Source organism: Petaurus breviceps, unplaced genomic scaffold (assembly GCF_028583685.1).
Source record: "Petaurus breviceps papuanus isolate PSGF00001 unplaced genomic scaffold, PetGlider_PUasm1.0 90683, whole genome shotgun sequence".
NCBI classification, from domain to species: Eukaryota; Metazoa; Chordata; class Mammalia; order Diprotodontia; family Petauridae; genus Petaurus; species Petaurus breviceps.
Window position 1 is genome coordinate 7,384,985 of NW_027187308.1, and position 27,349 is coordinate 7,412,333.

Sequence of the window (27,349 nt, forward strand, 5' to 3'; positions counted from 1 at the left end):
TGAGAGGTGGGAAAGAGGCCCCATTATTAATTTTATTATTAGGCATCTTTTAAATAATTTATATTATGTGCTTAACACAAGCATTTAAAGATATGTTTAAAGGAAATTTGCAGTTCGTTCAAAAAAAGAACATACTATATGTAACACCACAAATCTGCCCCCATCTTCCTCTGAACTTACTTTTTTTTCCTGTTTTAATGTATTATCGCTCTTCTTTTTCCCCTCCTATCACTAGGAAGTAACTCAACACCCAGCCTCCATTGCCACAGGATAAATAGGAGCTCTTCCTTTTAACATCCAATTATAATCAAAACAATTCCTTGAATTGGCCAGTCTGAAATCTTAGGCACTTCTGGGGAAAAGCAATATAACAAAACCATTTTCTGGCTTCAAGACTTCCAACTCCATAAAATGGAGTGGTCACCTTGGGTTTTATGTGAATTCTGCACCTAATTCAGATCTGACACTTCATTCTGCTAATAACTACTTTAACTGGTCACCATGTCTACATGGCAAGATCTTTTCTATTCTCACTTGTATTGGTTTTCCTTCCATTACAAGCCAATGGCTAATAATCAAAATGTTCTGTAGGAGATCAGTGTGTTGGTCTGTCATCTCATAAGTTTATCCTTCACTGCTAGAAAAAAGTTGAATTTTTTACAAAACAGGGAGGTCCAGATAAGAATTCCAAGATCCAGACAGAATTCCTTCCTCCTCCTCAGCAATAGTGGACCCTCAGGGCTTTTTCCATTCCACAGCATAGAGGTCTCCCCTCTTCTGGCTGAGAACAGGGATTTGTTGGCGAACTTCAACCAACTTCTTTATGTCTGTAAGAAGAGCAAGTTCTGTTACTAAAACACAGCTTCCTCTGGGAGCAACACCTCTTCATTGCTGGGATGTTAGAAATCATTCGCTGTGAACTGATCTGGGTCTAATCCTGGAGGAAGGGGGTGTCACTCTAAGCTTTGAGGGAGGTGGTTGGTTTTTTAAGGGCTTTGCTGATGTTTATTACTATTACTACTATCCTTACTCTCACTTCCTCTGCTATACTCCCTAAGGGACACTCCCTTTTAACAAGTCAAGTGAAACAAACCAGCACATTGGCCATTTCTGAGAAGTATGTGTGACCAGATCTGCGGCTGGGAGGAAAGACACCTCAGCATCATGTGGAAGAGGGATCCCTGTGGTTCTGTCTGGTCCCATAGGGCAGAACCAGAAGCAATAGGAGCAAGGTACCAAGAAACCAGTTCAGGCTGGATGACAGTAGAAATCATTACACAAAAGCAGAACAGGCTGCTGGGAAGCCCACCCTCCACCAGGAGGGCAGGGGTCCCTGGATGGCTTCCCCTTCATGCTCTAGGATTCTGTGCCTTGGCTCACATCCTCTTTCCTGAGAGGCAGGAGGCAGCTCACCCACAGTCACAAATAAACTGGCTGAGGGATGAAGAGCAAGGTAACACTGAAGTGTGAATTAGTAACCAGGAGAGTCTTACCTATGTTTGCATACACAATGGTTTCATCAATGCCAGCTTGGGCCAGGATTTCTCCCCTACAAAAGGAGCCAACACAGAAAAAAGGCATATTTAATGGATGCATTTTCTATAGGTAGAGGTGGATGGATAACTGGTTGGTGTAGTAGAAAGAGCAAGAACATGGTGCTGAAATTGCATTCTCACACTTAGTAGCTGTGTGACCTTGGGTAAATCACTTTACCTTCAATGGCCTTAGTTTTCTCACCTGTAAAACAAGGGAGTTGAACGGAATGGTATCTTAGGTTCGTTCTAGGTCAAACATTCTGTTGTCTCCAAGGATGAAGACTATATTATCCTTCTCTTCCTAATGTACATCTGTCACATAATATGTGACAAGAATGTAATTAGTATGTAGTAAATCCAATGGTGCACACAGGGTCTATTTTTTAATTTACTTCTATCTCCAATCAGTGCTAAATACCAAGAGAAAGACTGACATGGAGAATGTTCAAAAACCTTTGTAGAATTCTGTAATTTCTCACTTAGTAGTTAACTCTTACTTAGTTGATAGCAGCTAAGAATGAATTTGTTTTATAGACAAATTAGATATAACAGATTCCTGCACACTTGGCCTGGCTAATAAAATCTGACTTACTATTATAACCCAAACACACCTAAACATATGTGCCCCCAAATGTCTCCTAGAACTCTATAGTTCAGTTTTTGGAAAGTAAGAAATAAAAGTCCAGTTTTGTACAACCACTTAACTACTTTGTCACTGGGTTGATGAGAGTCAGTGCAATACTGTGGAAACAGCACTGATTCTAAAGTGAAATGACCTGGGTTCAAATCCTACATTTGAAGCTTACTACTTTGTGAGATCTTGGGTATTATCACATGGTAGGTGGCTCCCTGGGCCACATCTATAAGGAAACACCAACCATGCACAGATAGAACTAACCAAATGCTAGAGAGAAACTTGAAAAGGATTCCTGGCTTGAGATTATATCCCAAATTTAAAAATGGAAGGGACCTTAGAAATCATCTCATTCTACCCCATTTTATAGATCAAGGTCACATAGGCAATAAATAACAGTATTAAGATTTGAGCCCAGGTTCTCTGACTCCCAATTCACTGCTCTCTCCCAATACCATGATATCTCCTCAACATCCTTGTTGGGTGCTCTAAGTACAAATGCTATAAACTAAGGCAGTGTCAGAAATTTACATGTAGACAATCCTCCAAGGGACCCACAATGAAGAAACTTACCAAGGACTCACCACAGTGCTATGTCCCCAGGCAACATATGAGGCATCTACATCCCTGGCAGGGGAGGCAGTGGCCACAAACACCTGGTTGTCTACAGCACTAGAATTAAAAGAAGGAAAAATCACATCATGTTGCAAAATTTCTGCCCCAGATATTTACGTGTTGTCTCTCCTCTTACGACTTTTGCCTCTTTAAATTCCAGTGTCTGGGGCAAAGCAGGCGCTTAGTAAATGCTGAATGAGTAACAGTACTTTCTCATCCAGAGAGGACACACTCCAAGTGGCACCTTTTTTGCTGAACAAGATGGAAGAGTTTCTCAGGAGACAACACCAAGAGGCAAATGAGGAAGAGCAAGAGGCAACAAGAAGACAACAACAGACACTGCACCATAACGTGGCACATGTACTTTCCTCAGGGCCTTCACATTCAGTAACTGGTGACAATCACCTGGGGGACAAGCCAGAGCAAATGGCCTGTCCCTGTCACAGCCACGGACAATTCAGCTCCCTCTGAGCAATCTGGGATTTTCTGGAAGCAATCCTCTACATACAAATAAGACTGGGAAGAAGCAATGGTGTCAACATCAGGTCACCTTCATGTCTCTCAAGTTGTTTTTTAGCTTCAGACATATCTGTGAACTTGCTGGAGACACCAGTGTCCATAGACCAGCCCATAGTCAGTTATTCCTCATGACATCAGGAGAACCCAAGGAAAGCTCCCAGAATACTAAGTGAATGCCTCTCTCTCCCTTATTAACGCAGAGGTGGCTATAGACGAGCACTTCACAGGGTACACAGGCAGAGGCGGTTTAGATCTGTGAAGCTGGAGAGAAGTGCTCATCCATGAGGCCACAGATCCCCAGAGTGCTGGAACAAGCACCTGCTCTGTACAAAGCACTGGGGGTACAAAGACAAGGTGAAAAACAATCTCTCTTTGCTTCGCTAGCAGAGTCTGTCCATCCACACCCCATTCCCATTTCACACCCTGGCCATCCATGACTCCCACTATCTCTCTCTTCAGTCCTTGGTCACAAACTGGCAAAACGGATTTAGGAAACAAGAAAATCTGAAACATGTCTAGAAGCAAATTTGCTACAAAATATGCTTTCCTGGGCCTCCGCTTCCTTATCTGTAAAATGAACAAGTCAGACGAGATGGACTCTGATCTACAATTAGATCATGACCAGACAAGCAGGGTCCTGTTTATGGCGTTCTAAGCCAAAAGGTTCAATCAATTTCTCAATACAAATAAGGAGACAGAATGCGTCTGGTAACAATTTAAAGTCTATAGAGCACTATACAAGAAAGTCTAATTATGGTGGTTACAGAAAAGCAGCACTGCATACTGGGTACAAGGGCCGGCCTTAAAGTCAGAAAGGTCCAGGTATGAGTCCTGCTCTCACCCACACTGGCTTGTGACCCTGGAAGCAACTCACTAAAACTCACAACTTCAGGGCATTGAGAGAGAGGGAATTTTTCTCACCAAAAGTTCCCTGTACTAATGAAACTACAAGTTTCTAATTTTAAAAAGATGGCTATTAGTAAATTTTAAAAGTAAGCATTACAAGAATAAGAGTTCAATATCAGCCCCCCAACCATGACCAAATATTTGAGTTGAAGACAGGGGAGATGTCAAGATCAAGTCCCTAAAAGGACACAAAACACTTCATCCATTTTCCCCAAAGTAACAAAAAAATTTAGATTTTCAAATAGCTGAAATTTCTCTAGTAATTTAAAGTTTGCGAAATGTTCATGTATGTTATTTGAACTTCACAGTTACTGTGAGGCAGATGCTGTTGTTACCACAATTTTACAGATAAGGAAACTCTGACAGAGGTTAAGGGACTTGCCCAGTCAACAAGGTAAATAGATATTCTGAGGTGGAATTTGAATGCAGACTGATTCCAGGGCCAAATACCCTACATGACATGATTTCTCCAGAAACTACAACCTGGATTCCAGCCCCCAGACCCAGACAAGGAGGGGCACAACACTGTGCTGGGGCTCCTGGGGACCAGGGGTGTGATTGGTCACAACAAGCAGGAATTCTTCCCTCTGGATCTGCCCAACGTGGTCAAGCTGAGACTGGGTGATAGCCCATTGTGGATGGTACATTTCTGGTGGGCCAGCAGTCTACCAAGCTGTAAAATTTTTCAGGGGGACAAAGCCCTAAAAAATGAGCCTGAGGGGGCGGGTAGGTGGCACAATAGAGCACTGGCCCTGGAGTCAGGAGGACCTGAGTTCAAATCCAGCCTCAGGCATGTAACACTTACTAGCTGTGTGACCTTGGGCAAGTCACTTAACCCTAAATGCCCCCTGCCTTCTGTTATAGTAATGGAATATAAAGATCCTCCTGTATTGGCTTGGTTTTCAAATTGATTGTGTTAAAACCCAGAGCTTGTGAATCCCACTTGTGGGATGGACTTGTTGACGTGAAAAGAGAGGGCTGAACTGGGAGGAGCTGGTGATGTAGATTTGGAGAGACACAAGAAAAGAGAGAGGTAGAAGAACTTTTTGGAAGCAGCACCTTGGAGGCAGAGACAGACTGAGAGGATTGCTGAGCGCCACTTTGAATTGCCCAGGACTTTTGAGAGCTGCCACCCAGAGCTGCCAAGGACTGAGGAGACATGGCTGTTATGCTGGTACTTTGTCTGTCTGTTTTGATGTTGTTTTGCCAGATTTGTCCACTGGTGAAGGACAGTCCTGTTGTTGCAGAGGTTTGGGAACCTTGCTGTTGGTTCAGAGCCCCTGAGACTGTTCTGCAGACAGAGAGTGAATTGCACCCACTGGGGAAGGGCAGTGCTGTTGTTGCAGAGGTCTTGGAACCTTGCTGTTGGTTCAGAAGCCCTGAAGAAGGATTTTCTTGTTGTATGTTTATAGAAATCCTGGAAGAGGGTTTTGCTAATGTTTTCAGGGGTCTTAGGACTGTTCTGCAGACAGAGAATGAATTAATGAAGAGACTGGCAATGTATCTTGTGGCCTTGCTAAGCTTTGTCTCCCCAGGAACAAAGATTGCTGAGAACTTGCCTTGTGTCAAGATGAAGAAAAGGCCTCCATTTGGGTATTAAATGCTGTGCTTAAGCTTGTTGTAACTCTGGGGTAGATTCAATTGTAATCCAAGAGTGGGGAACTTTTGACTTTTTTTGTGCTCTGAATGAATGTACTTTACTTATGATTGGAAACTAATCTCCATTTGAGAAGAGGGGCTTTGTGAAGGACTAAATGAATGTACAGCCTAGGGGTGGAGTAGTATTTAGAAGAGGGACTTTGTGATTGATTAAATGAATGTAATGTCCAGGGGTGGGGTAGTACTTGGAGATTATTGAATCACACTTAGTAAATGCTGTATTTTGAATGATGTCATATTTTGATCTTCTCTGTTCTTAATTTTTCACTGAATAAAATGGAGAGCACCTATGCTGGTATTTTGAACCTTGGGAAGTTGCCTTTGCTTGGCATTACACCTCCCCACCTCCAAAAAGCAAGAAAAAATATATATATACATGAGCCTGATCTTACCGGCCTCGCTGAAGCAGCTCCCAATGTGCTGGTCCAGTGGTCAAATTAAAAGCACCAGGGTATAGCAGCAAATGGCAACCTGAAAGAAAAAGACATGAAAGCTGATATTGGTCTGAGACAAGAGCTCATGTCATTGCTCCTCACCTGGTACACCTGATAGCCCCAAATCTTAAGAAAACACTGACTGGGTCAGTCTATACAAGCAGCACAGATATGAAGCCCATCAAAAACAAACCTCCTTTTTTGTGTAATCAACCACCTATAGTATAGTGCCCCACAGAAAAGTGAAAAAGAACCATTTGCAATTTGAGCCAAACTCTCTCAACTCTGAATGATGGATTTCAATCTGAACATTAGATCATAAATCGCTTGTGTGTAGGGAATTCATCTCCTACTGCTTCATGTCATATGAGACTGTAACTCAGACAAGTCCAAGAAGGATACTAAGATAATAGCATGATCCAGTTATCTCTATTTCTGCCAAAAATCTGCTAAGTTCATGGCACTGAACACATAACAGTTATTCAATAAATTCAATAAACATTTGCCAATTTCTGAGATAGCTGGTGGCTCAGTGGATAGAGGACTGGGCCTAGTGTCAAGAAAACCTGAGTCCAAATTCAGCCTCAGACACTTATCAGCTGTGTGACCCTCAGTGTCCTCAAATGTAATATGGATCAATAACAGCATCAAATGAGATAACAATTAGAAAGGCCTTAGCACAGTGCCTGACAAACAGTAAATGCTATATAAATGCTTATTCCTTCCCCTTCCCTTCCCAATTAAGTGCAGTTTTTAAGGGCCTTTGCTCAATCTCTCTAGTGGGTGCTAAGAATAAGAGATGAAAAATGACAAGGCCCCTTCTCCTCAAGGACCTTACCAGAAGAGTTCACTATAAAAAAAGATCAGTGTAACCAAGTCACAAAAGAGAGATCTAGACCAAGTGCTCAAGGAAATCTTGAGGAGCAAACATACTGAGCTGAGGGCAGCAAGGAAGGCCTCAGGAAGGAGCTCTCTGCTCCACCTTTAAGTGGAGAGGATTCTGAAGGCATGAGTATTAGGCAGGTTTGAATGTGCCATAAATGAGCAGAATATGCTGCCTGAGAAGGCACTGGCTGGACTGATGGGTATTTTCAGGCAGACTGGATGAGAATCTGCCCAGTATGTTTCTCCAAATTGTCCCATCTCTCTCTCGTTTGTCCACAGCCATCTGCATGTTGTCTCCCCCACTGAACTGTGAGCTCCCTGATGGTAGAGAAAGATTTGTATGCCCAGCACTTAGCAGAGCGCCTGGCACACGGTGGTACACTGAATGAGTGCTTGTTGACTTGATTCTTATCCATTCCCTTTCCCCAGTCTCAAATGCTCCAGGGCTTTCCCCACACTTGTTAACTGACCAAGGACATATTCAGGTTTAGGCAACTCCAAGGCCAAAATTCAAGGCCCTTAAGTATTTCATCAGCAACAACAAAATGTCCTCACCTCTCTGGGAGTAGACTTGTGCCAGTTCAGCAAAGCGAATGTCATAGCAAATCCCCACACCCACTTTGCAGTAAGCTGTTTCTCAGACAAAAGAGATTTAGACAAAAAGTCAGTGTCACTAAGCAAAGAGAAGCATAATAAAAGCAACAACAGTAATACTCGGGGAGGGGGTAAGTTTCCAGTAAGAGAAGACTTGGAGCTCAGGTTCAGGCCCCCCTTCACCCAAATATACCCCAGCTTGGCTTATAGCAAGGGTTTTTAAGGCAGAGCCAATAGCCTACATTTCTTTTTAAATCTTTTGGTGATTGCACTTTAATATAATTGATTTCCTATCATTCTGAGGAGAGGCCCCACAGGCTTCAGCAAACTGCCAAAGGGGTCTATGTTGCCTAGTTTATAGGATCCTGGACAACCCAAATCTCCTGAAAATGTGACCTCCCCGGGGCCAGGGGCTGTTTCATTTTAAAATTTGTAACTGCAATATCTAGCACAGTACTTAGTACATTAGTAAGCACTTATTAACTGCTTTTTGACTGACTTAGGAGATATGGATAAATCACAGAATAGCCCTCAGATTCCCAGGGCTATACTGGAATTCCAAAATAAAAGTGCTAGTCCTTTTAGTTAAAAAATGGAGATGGTGTATAAATAGCAGAATGGTCTTAGCTGCACTCTCATTCATCCTAAATGATGCCTTTCTGGAGGCAGGGCCTGGCCATCATCGGAAGGCTAGAATAAATAAAATAGCAGGCAGGAAAGCAACTTAGTGTCCAACTGCTCACATGAAGTTTCTCATTCCACATCTGCCCAGTGAATGTCGGCTGGTTGGTCAACAAGCATTTATTACTATGTGCCAGGCCCTCTGAGAGAAAGTGTATGGGGCTGTTTGGGTATTTTTGTTTGGCACCTGTGATTTCACTGACCGAGGTAAATCCCAATGTAGATCAGAAAGCAGCTGTTGTCAATTCACACTTCTAGAAACTTTCCTGGGACCCCAGGAGACTTGCCTGAGGTCACAAAGCCAGTATATGTAAAGGCAGGAGCAGAACCCAGGTCTGCCTGATTCCCAGACCAGTTCTCTCACCATTATCCAGGCTGCCTCTCCTAGCTTGTAACAAGGTTTTACAAAATAGCCAACTTTAGTGTTAGGGAAAATATGACTGGATTTGGAGTAAGAAGACCTGGGTTAAAATGGCAGTGCCTCTATTCATTAGCTTTGTAACCTTGGGCAAATCACTTCTTTCTAGGTCTGCTTACCACATTGGTAAAATAAAGGCATTAGACTAGAGTCTAGACTCCAAGCACCCACGTCCCAGTATGGGGCTAAAGAAAACATGCTGACTGTGGGTCTAAGAAACACTGCCTCATATCAGGACGAAACCCAAGAAGGGGATGGAAGTACCTGCAGCTCTTCATGGACAAATGGGTAAGAAAGAAATGACCCAAAGATCACGGTCACATTCAACTCTGGTACATACGGGTTTCAAACATGGAGAGACTGTCACCAGCACTCAACGTTTCTGATTCTTGGAATCGAATCCTTCCAGGAACATCAATGTCAAACAAGTGAAGCTGTCTCAAAAATAATTGGTATGGTTACCAAGGAATGCTCACAAGTCTTCACAAATATTTTATATATGCAAATATAGGGAGTTGTGGAAAAATTCTGGAAACATCCCTCCTAGTAAATCTTACCCACTGGCTGAAGGACCACATTATTTCTACATACAGATATCTCGGAAATCTTCAGTGGTTCCCCCATTTGCCTTCAGAATGCAATATAAACCCCTCAGTTGAGCACTGAAAGCCCTCCACAATCTGGTTCCTATCCCTCTCCCCAGTTCTATTCCTCACACTTTCTGTTCTATTCAAATAGGCCTAGTAAATGTTCCCTATGCATGGCATCTCCCACTCTGATGCCTTGTTATAAGTAGTCCTCCCATATCAAGAATCTTTCTTCTCCCCCAGCCCACAGAATCCATAGCCTACCCTCCTTCCCTTCAAAGCATAATCCCAGTGCTCTGTCTCACCCAGGAATTTTGCTGATGCCCTCAGGTGTTCACATATATTTATTCTCATTCATTCATTCTCTCTCCCCTCCTCCCACCCCCATTTCTCTCTTGCTCAACTATTTTGTATTGGGGGAAAAAATGAACTACTTTGCATCATTTTATATATACTCCATATTTATTTGTATATATGTTGTACTGTTCCCCCATCCCTTCCCGATAGAAAATAAGCTTCCTCAGGGCAGGAACTGTTTCATTTCTGTTTTTGCATCTCACCCATTTCTCAACCCCTGACCACAGTGGATCCTTTAACTGAAAATACCTTGTCCAAAGTTACCAAAGACCTTTTAACTGCTAAACCTGCCGACTTCTTCTCAGCCCTCCTTGATTTTTCCAATAGCTTTGACACAGTCACCACTCCATTCTTTCTGCAGCATTATTCTCTCCTGTAAGACTCCTACTTGTTGAACCACTCCCTCGGTCTTCCTTGTGTGACTATCACCTAGCTCCATCCTTTATGGATGTACATGTGTATGTGTCCATCAGAAGCTCTACTTGAGCTTTTCTTTATTTTTCCCTCCATTCTCTTCCTTCTCCTGTGATCTTATCACCAACAAGAGGTTTCAGTACTGTCTTTACACAAATTGGTCCCAAATCTATACATCCAGCTTCAATGCCCCTCCTGAATCCCAGCCCTGCTGGTACATCAAGTTCCACATAATCCAGATGGAACTTGTGATTTTCCTCTTAAACTCATCCCTCTTTTCAGATCACCACCATCCTCTCAGACCCCTAGGTTTTTAACCCAGGAGTCCATGCCACATAATAACTGGTTGAAGGAACCGGGGATGTTTAATCTGTAGAAAATACACAGAATATACTAGCTGTCTGCAAGTATTTGAAGACCTATCAAGTGAAGGAGGGATTAGACTTGTTCTATTTGGTCCCTAGAACCAGGAAAATCTAGCGGAAGTGGGAAAGAAATAAATTTAGATGAAAGGTGAGAAAAAGCTTCCTGGTCATCAGAGCTGACCAAAAGTGGAATGGGATGCCTGGAAAGGTGATGGGCTGGCTTTGGAGGGCTTCCAGCAGAGGACAGATGGCATTTCTTAAGTATGTTAAAGTGAAGAATACTTGTGCACATGGGTTCAACAGATAGCCAATAAGGTCCCTTCCCACTCTCAAAGCCTGTGGTCCAGCCAACTCTTCTTCCTCACCCTAAGTCTCATTCCTGCTTCCTCTACAGTCGAATATCTTACGTTCCTCCTCTGCTTCCACCACCTGGCTCAGAGGCCTGCTCCAGGCTCTCCTCTCCCATCCACATCCTCTCCCTGGCTGCCAAAACAATCTCCATCTAGGTAAGATATTGCTGTGTGACTCCCCTGCTTACCAACCTTCAGTGTCTTCCTAACGTCTCTGGAATAAAAACTTCTCAGCCCAGCACTGAGCACCATCCACAAAACTTTTGGATGGCTTTGCTGATCTACCTCCCTGATGCATTGCTTCTCCTTAAGATTATAAGATTACAGTTCTTTCTGGGGGATTTTTGCCCTTTTTTTGGAGGGCAATTGGGGTTAAGTGACTTGCCCAAGGTCACACAGCTAGTTTTTGTGTTAAGTGTCTGAGGCTGGATTTGAACTCAGGTCCTCCTGACTCCAGGGCTGGTGCTCTATTCACCACACCACCTAACCACCCCAATTACAGTTCTTTCTATAGGAAAAACAATATTTGAAATATTCCATCTCTTTCAGGAAGGCATTCTTCTCAATTATTTGCACTTTTCTGAGTTCTACCACTCCTTTAGCCATCCCGTTACAAACATTTTTCACTATCTTAAATGTTCCTAGGCATACCTGTGTATCTGCTTGTTCACATATTGGATCCTCTTCCCCATTCTCCTCCACTAGAACTCAAGCTTAAGGGGCTATTTTTGTGGCCCCAGCACAGGATAGGTGTCTCATCCCCACACTCAGTCAGTTGTCAGGTCTTCATCTTTCATGCCTACAGCCTTCTCTTAATTTACTCAGCCAGAACCCCAATTCAGGCTCTCATACCTTCTTCCCTGGACTACTGAATGACCTCCCTATTTCCAATTTCCCCTCTCTACACCTATCTTCCAAAAATCTGTCCAGTTGAAAGCACAGGTCTGTTTCATTCCCTCACTAAATAGATTTGAGTGGCTCCCTACTCCCTCTAAAGTAAAATGCAAACTCCTCTGTTTGGCACTTAAAGCACTTCCTAAAATGCTCCTCTTCATGCCTGAAATGTTCTCCCTTCTCACTATCTCTTGTTAACATCAGCTCCCTATATACTTTATAATTATTTCATATATTTCCTGTATTTAATTATATTTATCTATGTGGCTGTTCCCACCCCACTCCCAGTACAAGGTAAGTACCTGGAGGAGACAAGGACTATCATCTTTTTTGTCTCTGTAGCCCTACAACCTAACATGACATAGGCACTTAATAAATGCTTCCTGAAATGGAACTAAATTTCCCTGTCAAACTCCCAGAAAGATCATTTCTACTCAGTTTACCCACCACTGCATTTCTAATCTGACTTCCAACCTCTGACACTTTTCTCTCCCTTCCCTGCTACATCCTCAAGCCCTTCCTAGCCTTGACTTCCCCTCCTCCTGCAGATTCTCTCTGCCTTGACTCCTGTAGTAAGGATTTCTCCATTTCTCTTCCTACTTCTCTGACCACACCTGCTCAATCTCCCTGACAAATCATCACTGCTCACTCATCCCTTGAAGTGTGGGTATTCCACAGGTCTCTGTCCTGGAAGTTCTTCTTTCTTTATATTTGCTCCATCAATGATCTCACCTTCTTCCACAGGTTCATGTGACACATCCATAAAAATTACTCCCAAATTTACACATCCACCCCTTATCTCTCTCCTAAACTCGAATCCCACTTCACTGATTAACTGCTAGATCTCTTTACCTAGAGGTCCTGTAAGTATTTAAACTCAATCACCATTTATTAAGTATCTTCTATGAGATGGGCATACAAAAACAAAAATGGAGCAGAGTAGCCAACAAAGACAAATGACAGCCAATCACATTCTTTACCTTTCTGTGCTTTGTCAGGAGAGTTCCATCAGGACCAAATACCGTACAGGTATTGTAAAATTTTCCACCATCTTCTTCAGGAATGGAGCCTTTCATTAAGAGAAAAAAAACAACACACTAACACATATACCAACAGAATTTTTCTGAATTACAGCAAGTAAAACTTTAGTTTCCTTGTGGAAAGTGATTAATGGCTTGTCAATATTTTGATGCACCAAAAATAAGGCTATTTAATCATATACTTTTCAATGTGATATTTTTAAATATATATATACTTTTAGAAATAAGTTCCCATGTATATGAGAAACAGTATCAAGGCAGATAACAAAAACAGGTTTAAAAGAATCCAAGTGTTCCTTAATTTAAATTTCATCCTTAAGCAATCAATCAGATGTTAATTTGTGTCATATCAGAGGTAGGAAACCTCCAGCTCTCTACTTAATTTCATCTGGCTTGTGGGACAAATATGAAAAGGTATTATTTTCATTGAGGCCTTGGAGTCTTGAAAATTAAAGGAAGCTTTAAAAGTCTTTGGTAGCAATGATCCCAAAAGACCACAAGATGGCAATGCTATAAAAGTCTGATTCATTGTGTTTATTTTCTCTGTTCCCCCTTTTTAAAAAAAATGAAATATTTTATTTAAAAAAATGTTGAATGTCAATACAATAAGCCAAATTTGCTTATTAGCTAGTTTTATTTAAATTAAAACAATTTTTCAGTCACTTTTAAGTTCTTATCAGAAATTTTTTGTGTATTCTCAATCTCATTCACTTCTCCTATTATAAGGTTATAATTAGTGTATACTTCAGCGTTCTAGTTCCAGTTTTTTTAAAAACCTGGCATGACTTTATAAAGGTCTTCCCAGATTTGTTTTGCTTCTAAGGTAATTTCCAACACTAAATCCATGATCCTAGGATTTCTTTGCATTCCTCATCAGTGTTCAAAATATTATGATATTCCATTACCGCAATTTATCTAACCCTAATGTTGGAAATTTAGATCATTTGTAGATTTTTTTTAGTTATGTACATCATGCTATGAAGATTTTTTGGCAGATAATTTTGCTATTTCTTTTTTAAATAACATTTTCAGGGAACAATGCCAACAATGAAATGTTGGTCAATGGGTATTATTCTTGTAACTTTTACTGCCAGGCTGCTCTAAAAAAAAAAAGGCTCTACAAATTTGTAATCCCACCAATAACAAATGAGCAGACCAGTTCCTCCATATAATCACCAGCACTAGGTTTCACTTTTCTCTCATCCCTGCCTCTTACCCTTAACTGAGCATAACAAGAACTTTTTTTTAATTGTTGGATTTATTGAACCAAATCTTACATCACCCATTCTTAATTTTAAAAGCAGTATAAATAAGTATAGTGCAATGAGTGACACAATGGAAAAAAAGCAATGGGTTTTTTTAGACCAGTTTTGGCTCTGCCAACATTCTGTATAAACTTAAGACAAGCTGTTTAACCTCCTTAGGATTCAGTTCCCTCATCTGCAAAATGAAGATAATATCTACACTGCTATACAAGGCACACACTCAAATGAATTCAAATTCAAATTCACCAACCTAGGAATTCCCTCCCATAATATAAACTGCAACTCATCCATGTTTATTTTTCTTGGGCAACTTTTATCACATGTAACATATAACATACACATGACATCAAACATGGAAATATACAGTAATACATTCACAGGAGAGTGGTAAAAGCTATTACCATAACAGAATTTTAAAAAATTTCTTTCAACAAACCTTCTCAAACAAACCTAAGCAAATGTTGAACTTACTTATATGCCTTCAAGAAGGAAGTTTCTTTGCCCCTCACATTAGAGGGGTAAAATTAGAGGCCCCACAACACATATCTATTGGACATATGCTAATGTGATTTATCTTTCACCTCTTTCCCATAAATATGCCAAACATCAAACATTTTCAGAAAATCGTTTTTGTAATTCTTGGAAAAATGTCCAGTGGCAAAACTCATGCTATGGAAAAGTATGTCTTCAACATTACTTTGTTGGAAGTAGGGGAGAAGAGGGAAACTCCAAATCAATTCTTTTAACATCAGAAAACAAAAATGGTAAAAACAAGTCACATAAAAACCATTACCAGTTGTGACAACACCCACATGGATATGAACTTGACCCCCACAAACATATTTTTACAGAAATACATAGCCCTGGGGCCCCAGAAAGCTACCTCCAACGAGATAAACTTGGTTTTCCTTGGCTAACTCAGAAAGCTTTTCTGTGGATTCACCAGGGATTGTCTCTGCATATTCAGGAAAGTAGTTTGTGCCATAGGGAGAATTAAAGCACTCCTAGAAGTGAGGAAGGAGAAAAGAGGGGAAAAAAAGATGTTAAAGCCCCTCTGTTATGCCAGGGAAGTGGTTGTTTACCAAACATTTACACCTAAAAAGAACAGCATCTTCTAGAAAACTGTCAGCTCCCACATGGCTGTCAGGACAGCAGTGGCACTCAAACTGAAGATCTGACCCATCCCCAACTAGGTAAGCACAGACCCAGGGCTTGTGTTGACCAAGAAAAACACAGACTCAGCTACTATCTCATCAAGATCCTCTCTTAAAGGAAAACCATTTGAGTCTAAGAGAATTACACAGACGTGCTGATGAGATCATCGAATATTGGGGCCTTAAGACATTACTAGGTCACAATGTTCAATGACTGACTTTGATAGACTTGGCTCATCTCAGCAATGCAAAGATCTGAGACAAATCCAAAAGACTCACAATGGAAAACGCTATCCACATCCAGACAAAGAACTTTGGAGTCTGAACGCATTTTTTTGCTCTTGCTTTGTTCTTTCTTGTTTCTTGTGGCTCCTCCCATTAGTTCTAATTCTTCTTTACATTATGACTTAATGTCAAAATGTTTAATGTAAATATATAAGTAGATCCTATATCCGATTGCACACTGTCTTGGGGAGGAGGAGAAAACTTAAAACTCAAAATCTTATGGAAATGAATGTTTAAAAATAAAAATAAACAAATTGTTTTGTTTTGTTTTTTTAGAAAAGATGTTTTAGGCTCCACGCATATGGACTGTGACACCCAGGACCTACAAAGAATTATGAATGATAAATGAGGAACTAAAACTGAATTCTGTGACTCTGAACAAGCAAATATACCATTAGCCATCTCTCTGGTCTTCCTTCTGGTGATCTGAAAAATGAGACAAATGAACCAGGTGATCTTTATAAGGTGCTTTCCAGAGCGAACATTCTGTGACTTTATGTTTCTAGAGATAAGAATTACTCTCATGACCTAATGAAAATTCCCTACTATGCATTCTTTCCCACACTTTACCCACATAATTACTAACATGTGCAAATATCTGCAAAAATTTGGGTTAACCTAAGGGAGGGAGATGGAAGAAGAGATGAGAATTTGTCTGTCTTTCTTTTTTCTTTCACAACTAAGATAGCCAGGCTTCAATGATCTGTTCTTGAAAGTCAAGCATGTCCTAAACTTGTCTCAGGAAGAATTACCTTTTTAGTCAAGTTATTTCCTGAGCAACTACAGAGGGGCAGAGCTGAATAGCATTACACAAAGTATTTTTATCCATTTACTATGCATTTATTAAGCATCTACTATGAGCAGAGCACTTTGATAGATGCTAAGATAAAAAGTTTACAAGAGGTTCTGCAAATTACTCAGAAGAAGCAATCATTTTTATATAGATTGTGAGGAAGTCAAGTATTTCAAGCATCACTCAAGATCAGAAATAGCATCAGCTGCACAAAAGTACAAAAGAAAATGTGACCAAAACAAAAACAAAACACTTAGCAAACTATTGTTGCATAATAGCCCTTTTAATCCTCACAAAACAAGAAAAGACGTTCAGGGGAACCCAAAGGTTGGAAAGGTTGTTAGTGACTATTCTAGAGTGTAGCACAGGTTTCTTCAAATTGGAAGAACAAAGACTAATAAAACACATAAATAGCTAACTATTGTTATGAAAAGAAAATGTTTTTCATGGACAAGACAATACAAAGACCAGAATACTGAAGACTGGAAAATAATGTTTAGGTGATATTAAAAGACTACAGATCTTGGAATATTATAAATCAAAAGTCAAAAGAACTGGGCTTTCAGCCAAAAATATCATACCCAGAAAAGCTGAGCATAAATTCTGAATAAAAAAAAAGGACATTTAATGAATTGTCAAACTTTCAGGACTTTGCAAAAAAAAAAAAACCTGAATTTAATAGAAGATTTGACATACAAGAGCCAAAGGAAACATAAGGTACATACCAAAGACCAATTACAAGGGACTCGGTAAGGACAGACTGTTTTACATATGTCTAAGATTGTTATTAGGTAGACTTAAGTGTGATATAACTTCAAAAAGTAAAACGCTTCAGTAACAGCTAAAAAGAATAACTGTCTTATACAAATGAGGTGCAAAAGGAGGAACCAATACAGGAATTAAATGAGGGAGGAGGAGGGCTGTTAGTTCTGGAAAGCTATTTTCATCTGGAATGGGTTCAAGAGAAAACAATACAAAACAATCAAGAAGAATATAAAAGATTCTAAATCTAAAAAGAAACAAAACCCTAAGAGGATGCGGGGAGAAGACAAGGGAAGGATCTCTGGAGGGACAGATAAGGGAATAGGTCAAAGGGGAGTATAAAAGGGGGCTGAGATTTATGGGAATGGCAGGATAAAGGAGGGATCTTTAGAAGGGGGGGTACCTGCGGTAATAGGAGGGCAAGGTATTGGGTAGAAGTAAAGTAGAGGAGTCAGCCGGGATAGGAAATAAGCGATACACACAAATATTAAAATAAAGATTAGGAGTAGAATCTGTTAGGGAAAGTATTTATCTATGTATGTATGCATATGTGTATGTATATATCTACATATCTCTGTCTATATATATATCTCCACACTTAATTGTAGCTGGGGGGGGAAGGGGAAAAGGGAAGGGAGGGGGAAAAAACAACCAAGTAAAAAGTGTACAGCAGAGAATAAAAGAAGACTTATGAGGAAGCAAAGAAAAGACAGCATTCAACACAATACTGTATTGATTATATAGGCTTTTTTTTTTCTTTTTGGAGAGGGGAAGGTAGGGCAATTGGGGTTAAGTGACTTGCCCAAGGTCACACAGCTAGTTTTGTGTTAAGTGTCTGAGGCCAAATCTGAACTCAGATCCTCCTGACTCCACAGCTGGTGCTCTATTTACTTCACCACCTAGCCACCCCAATCATATAGGCTTTCTTAAAACAAAATTTATTGCTATATATTTTGAATCCTCTCTTATGTTCTGCTGCACACATGACGCTTTTTCTTTTTTTAATATTTGAGTTTATAATACATTTCTTTTTCCTTTCTTACTACATATTTAAATTTTAGTATTCAAGCCTAAAATAAAAAAAGATTTTTAAAAAATGTTTACTGATAAAACTCCCTTTTGCATTCCAGGACTATATAAAAATTACTTAAAAGAATAAATCCAAGTAAACCTGTAAGAAATGGGTACTTTCATGCGGCTGTAAAATACCCACAAAAACCTGTTTGGGGGAATTTTTTTTTACCTCCAATAGGCCTAAAAGTTTTGTTCTCTTGAAGGAATTAGTGATAACCTGTTCCAAAAGTCTAAGTGCAAAAGCTTAAAACTGTACAAAATCTTCTAAGATATTGGACACTGAGAAATAGATTTGCTTTAGAATTATAGAAATTCCCAAATGGAGATGAATTATTACAACCATGACTTTACATCACACCCCACATCACAAAAGGTTAAGAAATTCACCCAAGAAATGGGAGATAAATATGCTTCAGTGGCCTGGAAATTTTCCTGACTTAAAACTCATTGAAAACCTTTGTGCTATAAGGGCCAAACTTCAAAAAAAACAAAATGGTTGTGAAAAGTACAGTGTACCTAATATCCAATGTGATAAAGGTATGGTTTTATAATGAAGAATTAAAGAACACACATCAGATCTTATGAACTCAATGTCAAATCATGTAAAATAAGTGATTGCAGCCAAAGGATATATTACATATTAAAAGTTCTTAAAAATATAAAAAGTTGTAAGGTTTATTGCATTAATCAACAAATTTAATATTTGCCCAGCATTCAGCATACTGTAGGCCTGGTACATTATAAGAGATTTTTTTTATTATTTTATATATTGTTACATACATATAATTTTTTTTATTAATAAAGACTTGCTGACTTGAATTTTTGCCTTACTTCATTACAAATAATTCAGATACCAGTATAGCTAAAACAGCTCCAGCCTTCAGGAAGCTTACAGGCTAGTAAGAAGATGACACAAATACAGATGATTATAATCATAATACTATAAGATAAGCACATCAAAGAGGTATAAAAAATAAAGTGCTAATTTGAGAGCTGAGGGTGAAAAGTCATTATTAACACCAGAGAGGGAGAAAAGATACCCAAGACTTCACAGAGGAGGCACTGTTTGACTTGGAATTTAAGTATGTGTAGGAATTCGACAACTGGAGTTGAGAGGAAGAATGAGGAAGATTGTGAACAGAGACAGACAAGTTGGATGGAGCACAAAGGACAAGGAGGAGAGCACTAGGAAATAGGTAAGTGGCTAATGTAAAGGGTTTAAATGTCAAGAAAAAGAGTTCCTTAGCAGACAGAAGGGAGCCATGGAAGATCTCTGAACAAAGGAGTAGTGAAACCAGATTGTATACTAAGAAAGATTCTCCTGGCCACATGACATGGAGATAGGAGGAAGGGCAGAAGCAGGAAGACCTGTTCTAAGGCTGTTCCGATAACATAAAAGGTGGCAAGCAGAACTGCTTTACAATTGTAGTAGCAGAAATAGAAGGGAAAGGACAGATAGGATCAAAATGGGGAAGTAGAAGCATCAACACTTGGCAATTATGAGAAACATGAAACAGGGATGCATCAAAAGCAAAACCTGAAGTTCAACATGAGAGATGAGGTGAATGGCTGAACCAGGTCTAGAGAGAGAAAATAAGAACAGGTGTGTGAGGAACTGGAGATGCTAATCTGGAAAAATTTAGGACTGAAAAAAGATTTGGAAGTTAATGACAGAGGTAACATGGTGGTTAAATCTACCGAGGTGAATGTGATTAGCAAAGGAGAGATTGCAAAGAAGAACAAGGATAAACCTTTGGAGAACCACAAAATTAAGGGTTTAGGAAAAGACAGAGAAGTTAAAAAGAAAAGAAAAATCATCTGTGTCAAGGGGTAGCCAACAGTATCAAAAGACACACAGTGGTCAAGGACAGTGTGGATTAGAGAAAGCCCACTTGGATTTGATCACTAGGGATTTGAGATTTTATAAAAGAATATTTTAAGTGGATTGCTCATTAAAGATATGTGATGATGGGGGGCTGAGCCAAGATGGCAGAGTAGAAACAGGACCTCCATGCAGCTCTAGCTTCCACCCTCCCCAATTCATGTAAAAGGGGTCTATGAAGAAACTTTGGAGCTACAGAACCACAAAACAACTTGGAGAAGCTAACCTTCTGCTAAGGACAGCCCAGCAGGCTGGCAGGAAATCAGCTAGCACAGTGCTCCAGGAGCCGAGCTCAGCTCCACCCCGAGGTTTTAGCCCCAGGGCGGACCTGACCAACCACTGGCTGGAGTGACTTCAGATCACCAGCAGCTGTGGTGGTCCAGAATTATCAACACATAGATGCTAAGGACAAAGTGAGAGGTCAGTGCAGTGTGGACTTTGGGACCAGTAGGCAGGAGAGCAACGGCCTGCTGAGATGCCTCAGTGCAACTGGAGCCACGTTGAAGCTTCAGCTCCTGGCCTGCAGACTGTAGGGGTACCAAGTGACCAGTCCGGGGGGTAATCACTCTTGTTTAACCTGCTTGGATCTGGATTTTGGTCTAGGGTGGAGGTCCTAGGGTGTGTGACCAGCTTGCCAGAGCTGTGTGGAGGCTTCAGAGAGGGCACCCAACTAATACCTCCGGCAGCTGAGAAAACCCCAGTGTTTGGGACGAAAGCTCCCCTGTCTGGTGGCAGTCCTAATGTGGCAAAAAGCCCAAAAGTCAAGTACTTGAGTGGCAACATGACCAGGCAAAGGAAGCAAAGAAAACAGAAGAATCCAACATTAGACTCCTCTATTTTGGGGACAAAAAGGATCAAAGCATGGAACAAGAGGAAGACAGTGAAGTCAGAACTCCTGCACCAAAAGCTTCAAAGGAAAATATGAGCTGGTTACAGGGCACAGAAGACCTTAAGAAACAGATAAGAGAAGTGGAGGAAAAATTGGGAAGAGAAATGAGAACAATGCAAGAAAATTATGAAATGAGAGTCAACAGCCTGAGGAAAATACCACCTTAAAAAAGACTAACTCAAATGGCAAAAGAGGTTCTAAAAGGCAATGAGGAGAGGAATGCCTTAAAAAGCCGAATTTTCCAGATGGAAAAAGAATCTCAAAAGCTCAATGAGGAGAATCATTGCCTCAGATTTAGAATGGAGCAAAGGGAAGCTAGTAACTTGATGAGAAATCAAGATGCTGTCAAACAGATCCAAATAAATGAAAGAATAGAAGGCAATGTGAAATATCTAATGGGAAAAACCATTGACCTGGAAAATAGATCCAGGAGACATAATTTAAAAATTATTGGACTACCTGAAAGCCATGATCAAAGTAAGAACCTAGAAATCATCCTCCAAGAAATTCTCAAGGAAAACTGCCCTGATGTTTTAGAACCAGAGGGCAAAATAGAGGTTGAAAAAATCCACCGATCACCTCCTGTAAAAGATCCCAAAAAGAAAACTAGGAATATTACAGCCAGGTTCCGAAATTCCCAGATCAAGAAGAGAATATTACAAGCAGCCAGGAAGAGACAATTTGAATATTGTGGAAACACAATCAAGAATAACACAGGATCTGGCAGCTTCTACACTGAGGGATCGAAGGGCCTGGAATATGATATTCCGGAGGTCAAAGGAGCTGGGATTAAAACCAAGAATCACCTACCCAGCAAAACTGAGTATCATGTTTCAGGGGAAAATATGGTCATTCAGTGGAATAGAGGGCTTTCAAGTATTCTTGATGAAAAAACCAGAGCTGAATAGAAAATCTGACATCCAGATACAAGAAGCGAGAGAAGCATGAGAACGTAAACAAGGAAAAGAAATCATAAGGATCTTATCAAAGTTGAACTATTTACATTCCTACATGGAAAAACAATAATTGTAACTGATGAAACTTTTCTCAGTATGAAAATAGTTGAAGGTAATAAAAAATATATATATATATATATTTATAGTCTTTATCGGAGGGTATATAGCCATATGATTACATGTGTGAATGTGTGTGTATGTATATATATATATATATATATATATATATGTTTACAGGTATACATAGATAGAGGGCACAGGATCAATCTAATAGGAAGGAATGATACTTAAAAGGTGAAATTAAGAGGTGACAGAGGAATTTAATGAGAGGAGATGGGGAGAGACAGAATGGAGTAAACTATCTCATACAGAAGAGGCAAGGGAAAATGAGTACAATGGAGGGGAAGAACAGGAAGGCATAAGGGAATGGGTCAACCTTATACTCATTGAATTTGGTTCGGGGAGGGATTGACATACATACTAAATAGGGTATCTCACCCTACAGGAGAGTAGGGGGGAAGGGGATGAGAGGGGGGATGATGGAAGGGAGGGCAGGCTGGGAGAAGGGAAGTTGGAAGTACACACTTTTGAAAAGAGACAGGACCAAAGTAAAGAATAGATCAAGTGGGAGATGGGATAGGAGGGAAGGAAACATAATCAGTCTTCTACAATTTATCTACTATGGTAATGTTTTGCATTAGCTACACAGGTACAACCTTTATTGAAATACTTATCTTCCCAACAAAGGTGGGTGACAAGGGAGGAAGGGAATGAATCTGGAATTCAAAGTTTTAAAACCAAATATTTAAAATATATATATATATATGTATATATATATATGTGTATATATATATATATATATATGCTATTATTAAAAAAAAAAAGATGTGTGATTATACTGATGAAAAAGTAGAATCCACCTCAAATAATATGCTAGTATTCTTCCCCTATATCTTCCAGGACAGGAACTGAAATGTATGACAAGAATCAGGATTTTATTAGGTGTGCATTTCCCAGATGCTCCCTTTATACTTACAGGAAGAGCTATAATTTTGGCTCCTTGGCTTGCTGCCTTCTTGATCAACTCACTAGCTCGAGTCAGGTTATCCGACTTGACAGAAGACACACGAAGTTGGATGAGGGCCAAACGAAATTCTAAGAAAACAAGTAAAGGAAAATTAATACTAGGGAAGGCTGGTCATTAACATTAATGACTTTTATTGTGAGCAGAAACCAGTATCATATTTTAAAGACTTTATTACATAATTTTGGGCTAACAAACCAAGGTTTATCACTGGTTCTAAAGACAACTGAAGAGTCCATTCTTTTTGCTTTTGGTTGTTCTGGGTCTTTTCCCTTCATTATAACCCTTACCGAGGGACTCTGAGTGAAGTCAAGAACTGTGATCACTTGAGATTTGAAGTTATTCCTCTCTAGAACTACACTTGTCCTAATGATCCCTCTTCTCACTGCGAGCTCCTAGAGGGCAGGGACTGTCTTTTACCTTTCTTTATATGCCCAGCACATAGCACAATTAATAAATGTCTGAATATGGACTACTAACTTTAGATGACTCATCCCCGGCCCCACAGTACCACCCTGTGCCCTCTTTTCCACACCAACTGTCACAAAGTTCTGCATCTCCAGCTGCCTGCTGCTGCCTACACAATGGGTATCTCAAACTCAACATGTCCCAAACACAACTTAGTATCTTTCCCTTTAAACAGTCCTCCCCTTTCTCCTTACTTGCCTCTTTTCATTGAGAAGAAAATCATCATTCCAGTCAGTCAAGTTCAAAACCCAGGTCTCATCTCACCCTCAGAAGAACAATTTACATAATGACAATATTGTAAAGACAAACAACTTTGAAAGACTTAAAAACTGACAATATTGTAAAGACAAACAACTTTGAAAGACTTAAAAACCCTGGTCAATGTAATAGCCAACCACAATTCCAGTTGACTTACGATAAAGCATGCTACCCACCTCCTGACAGAGAAGTGATGTACTCAGAGTGCAAACTAGCTGTACTTGTTTGAACATGGCTAATTGAGGAATTTGTTTTATTTAGCTATGCCTACATGTTAGAAGGGATTTATTTTTATTTTCATTTTTTAAAGATGGGAGATAGGAAGGAAAACAGATCTATCATTGAAAAAAAAAAAAGGTTTTTTAAAAGTTGTTTTTTTTTTTCCCCTTTTGGAGGGCAATTGGGGTTAAGTAACTTGCCCAAGGTTACATGGGTAATATTTTTGTGTGGGTATTAAGTGTCTGAGGCCAGAACCGAACTCGGGTCCTCCCAACTCTGGAGCCGGCACTTTACTCACTGCCCACCTAGCCGCCCCCAAAAGTTTTTTTTTTAAACCCAACTGAAGTCAAAGATATTAAGTGACTTGCCTCAAATCATACAGGCAGCAAACAGAAGGACTATCACTTGAACCCAGGCCCTCTGACTCTAAGTCAAATTATAGAGAGGAAACTACTCAGAATTAAATTATCAGAGCCAAGACTAGCATCTAGATCTGCTCATGTCCAGTCCCAGGTCTTTCTTAATACCATATAACACTGCCTCTTTTAAAAGATTTAGCAAAGGCCCATTTTTGGGGGGGGTAGGGAAATTGGGGTTAAGTGACTTGCCCAAGGTCCATTTTTTTGTGTGTTTTAAGTGTCTAAGGCTGGATTTGAGCTCAGGTACTCCTGACTCCAGGGCCGGTGCTCTATTCACTGTGCTACCTAGCCACCCCAGCAAAGGCCCACTTTGAATTTAACTAGAAACTTTCTTAGTTTTTTTTCTTTAACAAATAAGTCAATAATTATTAAGTGTCTACTATACGAGGCCCTGTGCTAAGTACTGAAGATACAAGTACAAAGAATGAAACAACCACTCCTTGAAAAGAGTTTACATTCTAATGGGGAGATATACAAATATATCGATAAAGTGAATAAATACAAGTATATACACAAGTAATTAAAAAAATACTGGGTAGTTTGGGACAGAGACCAGCAATTGGGGGATCAGTAAAGACTCATGAAGCTTTGAGCTACATGTTAAAGGAAGACTTTAGCTTTTAGGAATCACAGACTGAGAGTTTCATCTAGCCCAACCAGGGTAGGGTTAGAGTCAGCTTTAACCAGCTTGCATAGAATGTTAAATTTTCAGTGTAAGCATATGTACCACATAAATAAAAAATTAGGGACTGATTTATTTTTTTGCATTGTTAAGAGTGTTAAGTGTTAATAATGTAGATTAAATTTAAAAGAGTATGTATATACTTTTTTTTTTTCTGAAGAGTCCAATTGTAAAACATTTACCAATGCAACCCTCAGACAAACCTATAAATAAGACAGAAAACCTGGTCCTAAAGAAAGGCAGTAAGGCAGTGATAGCATGAGCTTGCTTGCTTCCCCTAAAACTGCATGGCTCAGAACACAAAGCTCCCCGCATCTTCAGGGTATACACAATAAATATATTCTCTGCCAAAGAGCAGTTTAGGGAAGCTGGAGGTTGATAGCTCTTGGGGAGAGAGTTGAGGGAGGAGGCTGAGTGAGACAGACTCTCCAAATATTTTCTAAAGAACACAAAGTCCAGCAGGAAGGTTACTGATTAACAGCTTAAAACAATGAATAATTAGAATAAAAGGTTATTATATATGAAGTCATCGAGATGCAAAAACTTGAAAGGAAAATATTTAGAACAAGTTTTTCAGTATTTCCCCCCCATACACAAAATGTCATAATCCAGAGAATCTTAAGCTATAAAAACCATAAATTGTATGCTAGCTTCCAAATTTGGGCTGACTTTAGAAACTTCAATTTTGCCAATCACTCAGGAAAGTAAACAGGTTACACTTTTTTCTTTGCACAAATATTTTCAATTCAATCAAACATTTATAAATAACCTTCCATGTGCAAGTCACACTGATATAGATCAAAGACAAGAGGGCAGGGGCTGCTTACATTCTCTTCTAATGTGGAGTTTAAATCCATATTTAATTCAATCAAAATTTTTTAAAAGCTCTATTTTCCCTACCTTTTTCCTCTTCACTAATTTTCCATCCCCCCGGACCTCAAAATCTCCCAACCATTGCTTCTCGTCTCTCCTGGACCTTCTGGAGCATGACACTGGTAACCTGGGAGGTGTTTTCTGTGTTACCCTAAAGATGCTGGGGGAGTTGTGTGTTCTGGACAGTGAACAGCAGCAACACTGGAACACGTTCACATTTCAGACACCCCAAAGGGAATGGTGACAGGAAAGGGGTCCCTGGCTTTGGGGCAGGGCAGGTCACCCCACCTTTGGGCAGCTCGCCTGGCACAGACACGGTGGTTGACCCGGACGAGGTATCTATACCCATACCACAATACATAGATATACACATCTGTATCTACATAAAAGTCAGTGTGGCGGATCCCTCGGGCAGTATGGTGAAGCCCCTGGGACCCTTCTCTGAACGCTTTCCAATGGATCAAATATAATACACAGAATTACTCAGAAAACCTACTATATTGTAATCGTTATTCAAATGGCTTTTTTTTTTTAATAAGAAGATCAGGGACCCCAGATTAAGTGCCCCTGCACAAAGTGAAGGTCAGGTTTCCGTGCCTCAGTTTCCCTTTCTTACACTTCTCTCCTAGGCTCCCTACACCACTGACTTTCTGTGTAAATCACGGCTCTGCAGCCGGAAGGGTCTTCGGGGATTCTGTAAGCCCAACCCTCTCGCTTCTCACAAATGGGGAAACTGAGGCACAGAGCGGGTAAGTGATTTGCCCGGGGTGACATGGTTAGATTTCTGTGTCGGAAGCGAGATTTGAACCCAGGTCTTCTTGACTCCACGTCCTGGGCTTTCTCTCCAGTACGCTAGGCCTCGAGGTTGCTGGACAAACAGGCAGCGAGGGCGGCAGCGCCCAGCCCTGAGCTCCGGCCAGGCTGCCTGGAGAGCTCCGGCTGCCCGAGAGCCAAGCTCTCTCCGGGCCGGGAGAGCCGCCCCGGGGGGCAGAGGCGGAGCGGTCCCGGCCCTGCACTTACGAGTCATCGCTTTCGACACAGTTTCCATGGAAAAAAAGTCCCGCACACGGGGAGGAGGCTGCGGGGCCCACGAACCAGGAGACCGGGAGAGGCGACGCACGAAGCGAGCGAAAGCGGGAACGACGCACGAGTCCCGAGCCGGAAGCAGGAAGAGATGGCCCCGCCCTCAGCGGGGAGGCCCGGAAGGGAAGGGGAAGGGAGAAAGGAAGGGAGCAGAGAGAAGGGGAAAGGAAAAGAGAAGGGATGGGAAGGCACAGAGGAGAGGGGAGAGAGGAGCTGGGAGTGGCCTGCATGCTGCCGTGAGGCCACGCCCCCACCTACCACTGGGCCGACTGCGGTAGGTGCTTCTCGCTCATGCGCGTTTCGGCTTCCGGCCGTC

General features: G+C 40.7%; 1 protein-coding gene across 2 annotated transcripts; it reads right to left on the reverse strand.

Moving 5' to 3' along the window:
* On the reverse strand, nucleotides 1-27,301 carry NIT2 (nitrilase family member 2). 2 transcript variants are annotated; one of them, XM_069065360.1, is made up of 10 exons: nucleotides 26,971-27,299; nucleotides 22,984-23,102; nucleotides 15,036-15,156; nucleotides 12,828-12,916; nucleotides 9,221-9,314; nucleotides 7,743-7,817; nucleotides 6,261-6,339; nucleotides 2,743-2,841; nucleotides 1,494-1,549; nucleotides 1-827 (listed from the first exon to the last, which is right to left on the reverse strand). In XM_069065360.1, exons 1-10 carry the CDS (start codon nucleotides 26,996-26,998, stop codon nucleotides 736-738), a joined length of 852 nt encoding a protein of 283 aa, XP_068921461.1. In that variant the 5' UTR covers nucleotides 26,999-27,299; the 3' UTR covers nucleotides 1-735. The 2 variants fall into 2 exon arrangements, with proteins under 2 accessions (XP_068921461.1, XP_068921462.1); XM_069065361.1 differs by lacking the exon at nucleotides 7,743-7,817 and having other exon boundaries at nucleotides 26,971-27,301.
* Nucleotides 27,302-27,349: the final 48 nt, after the last annotated feature.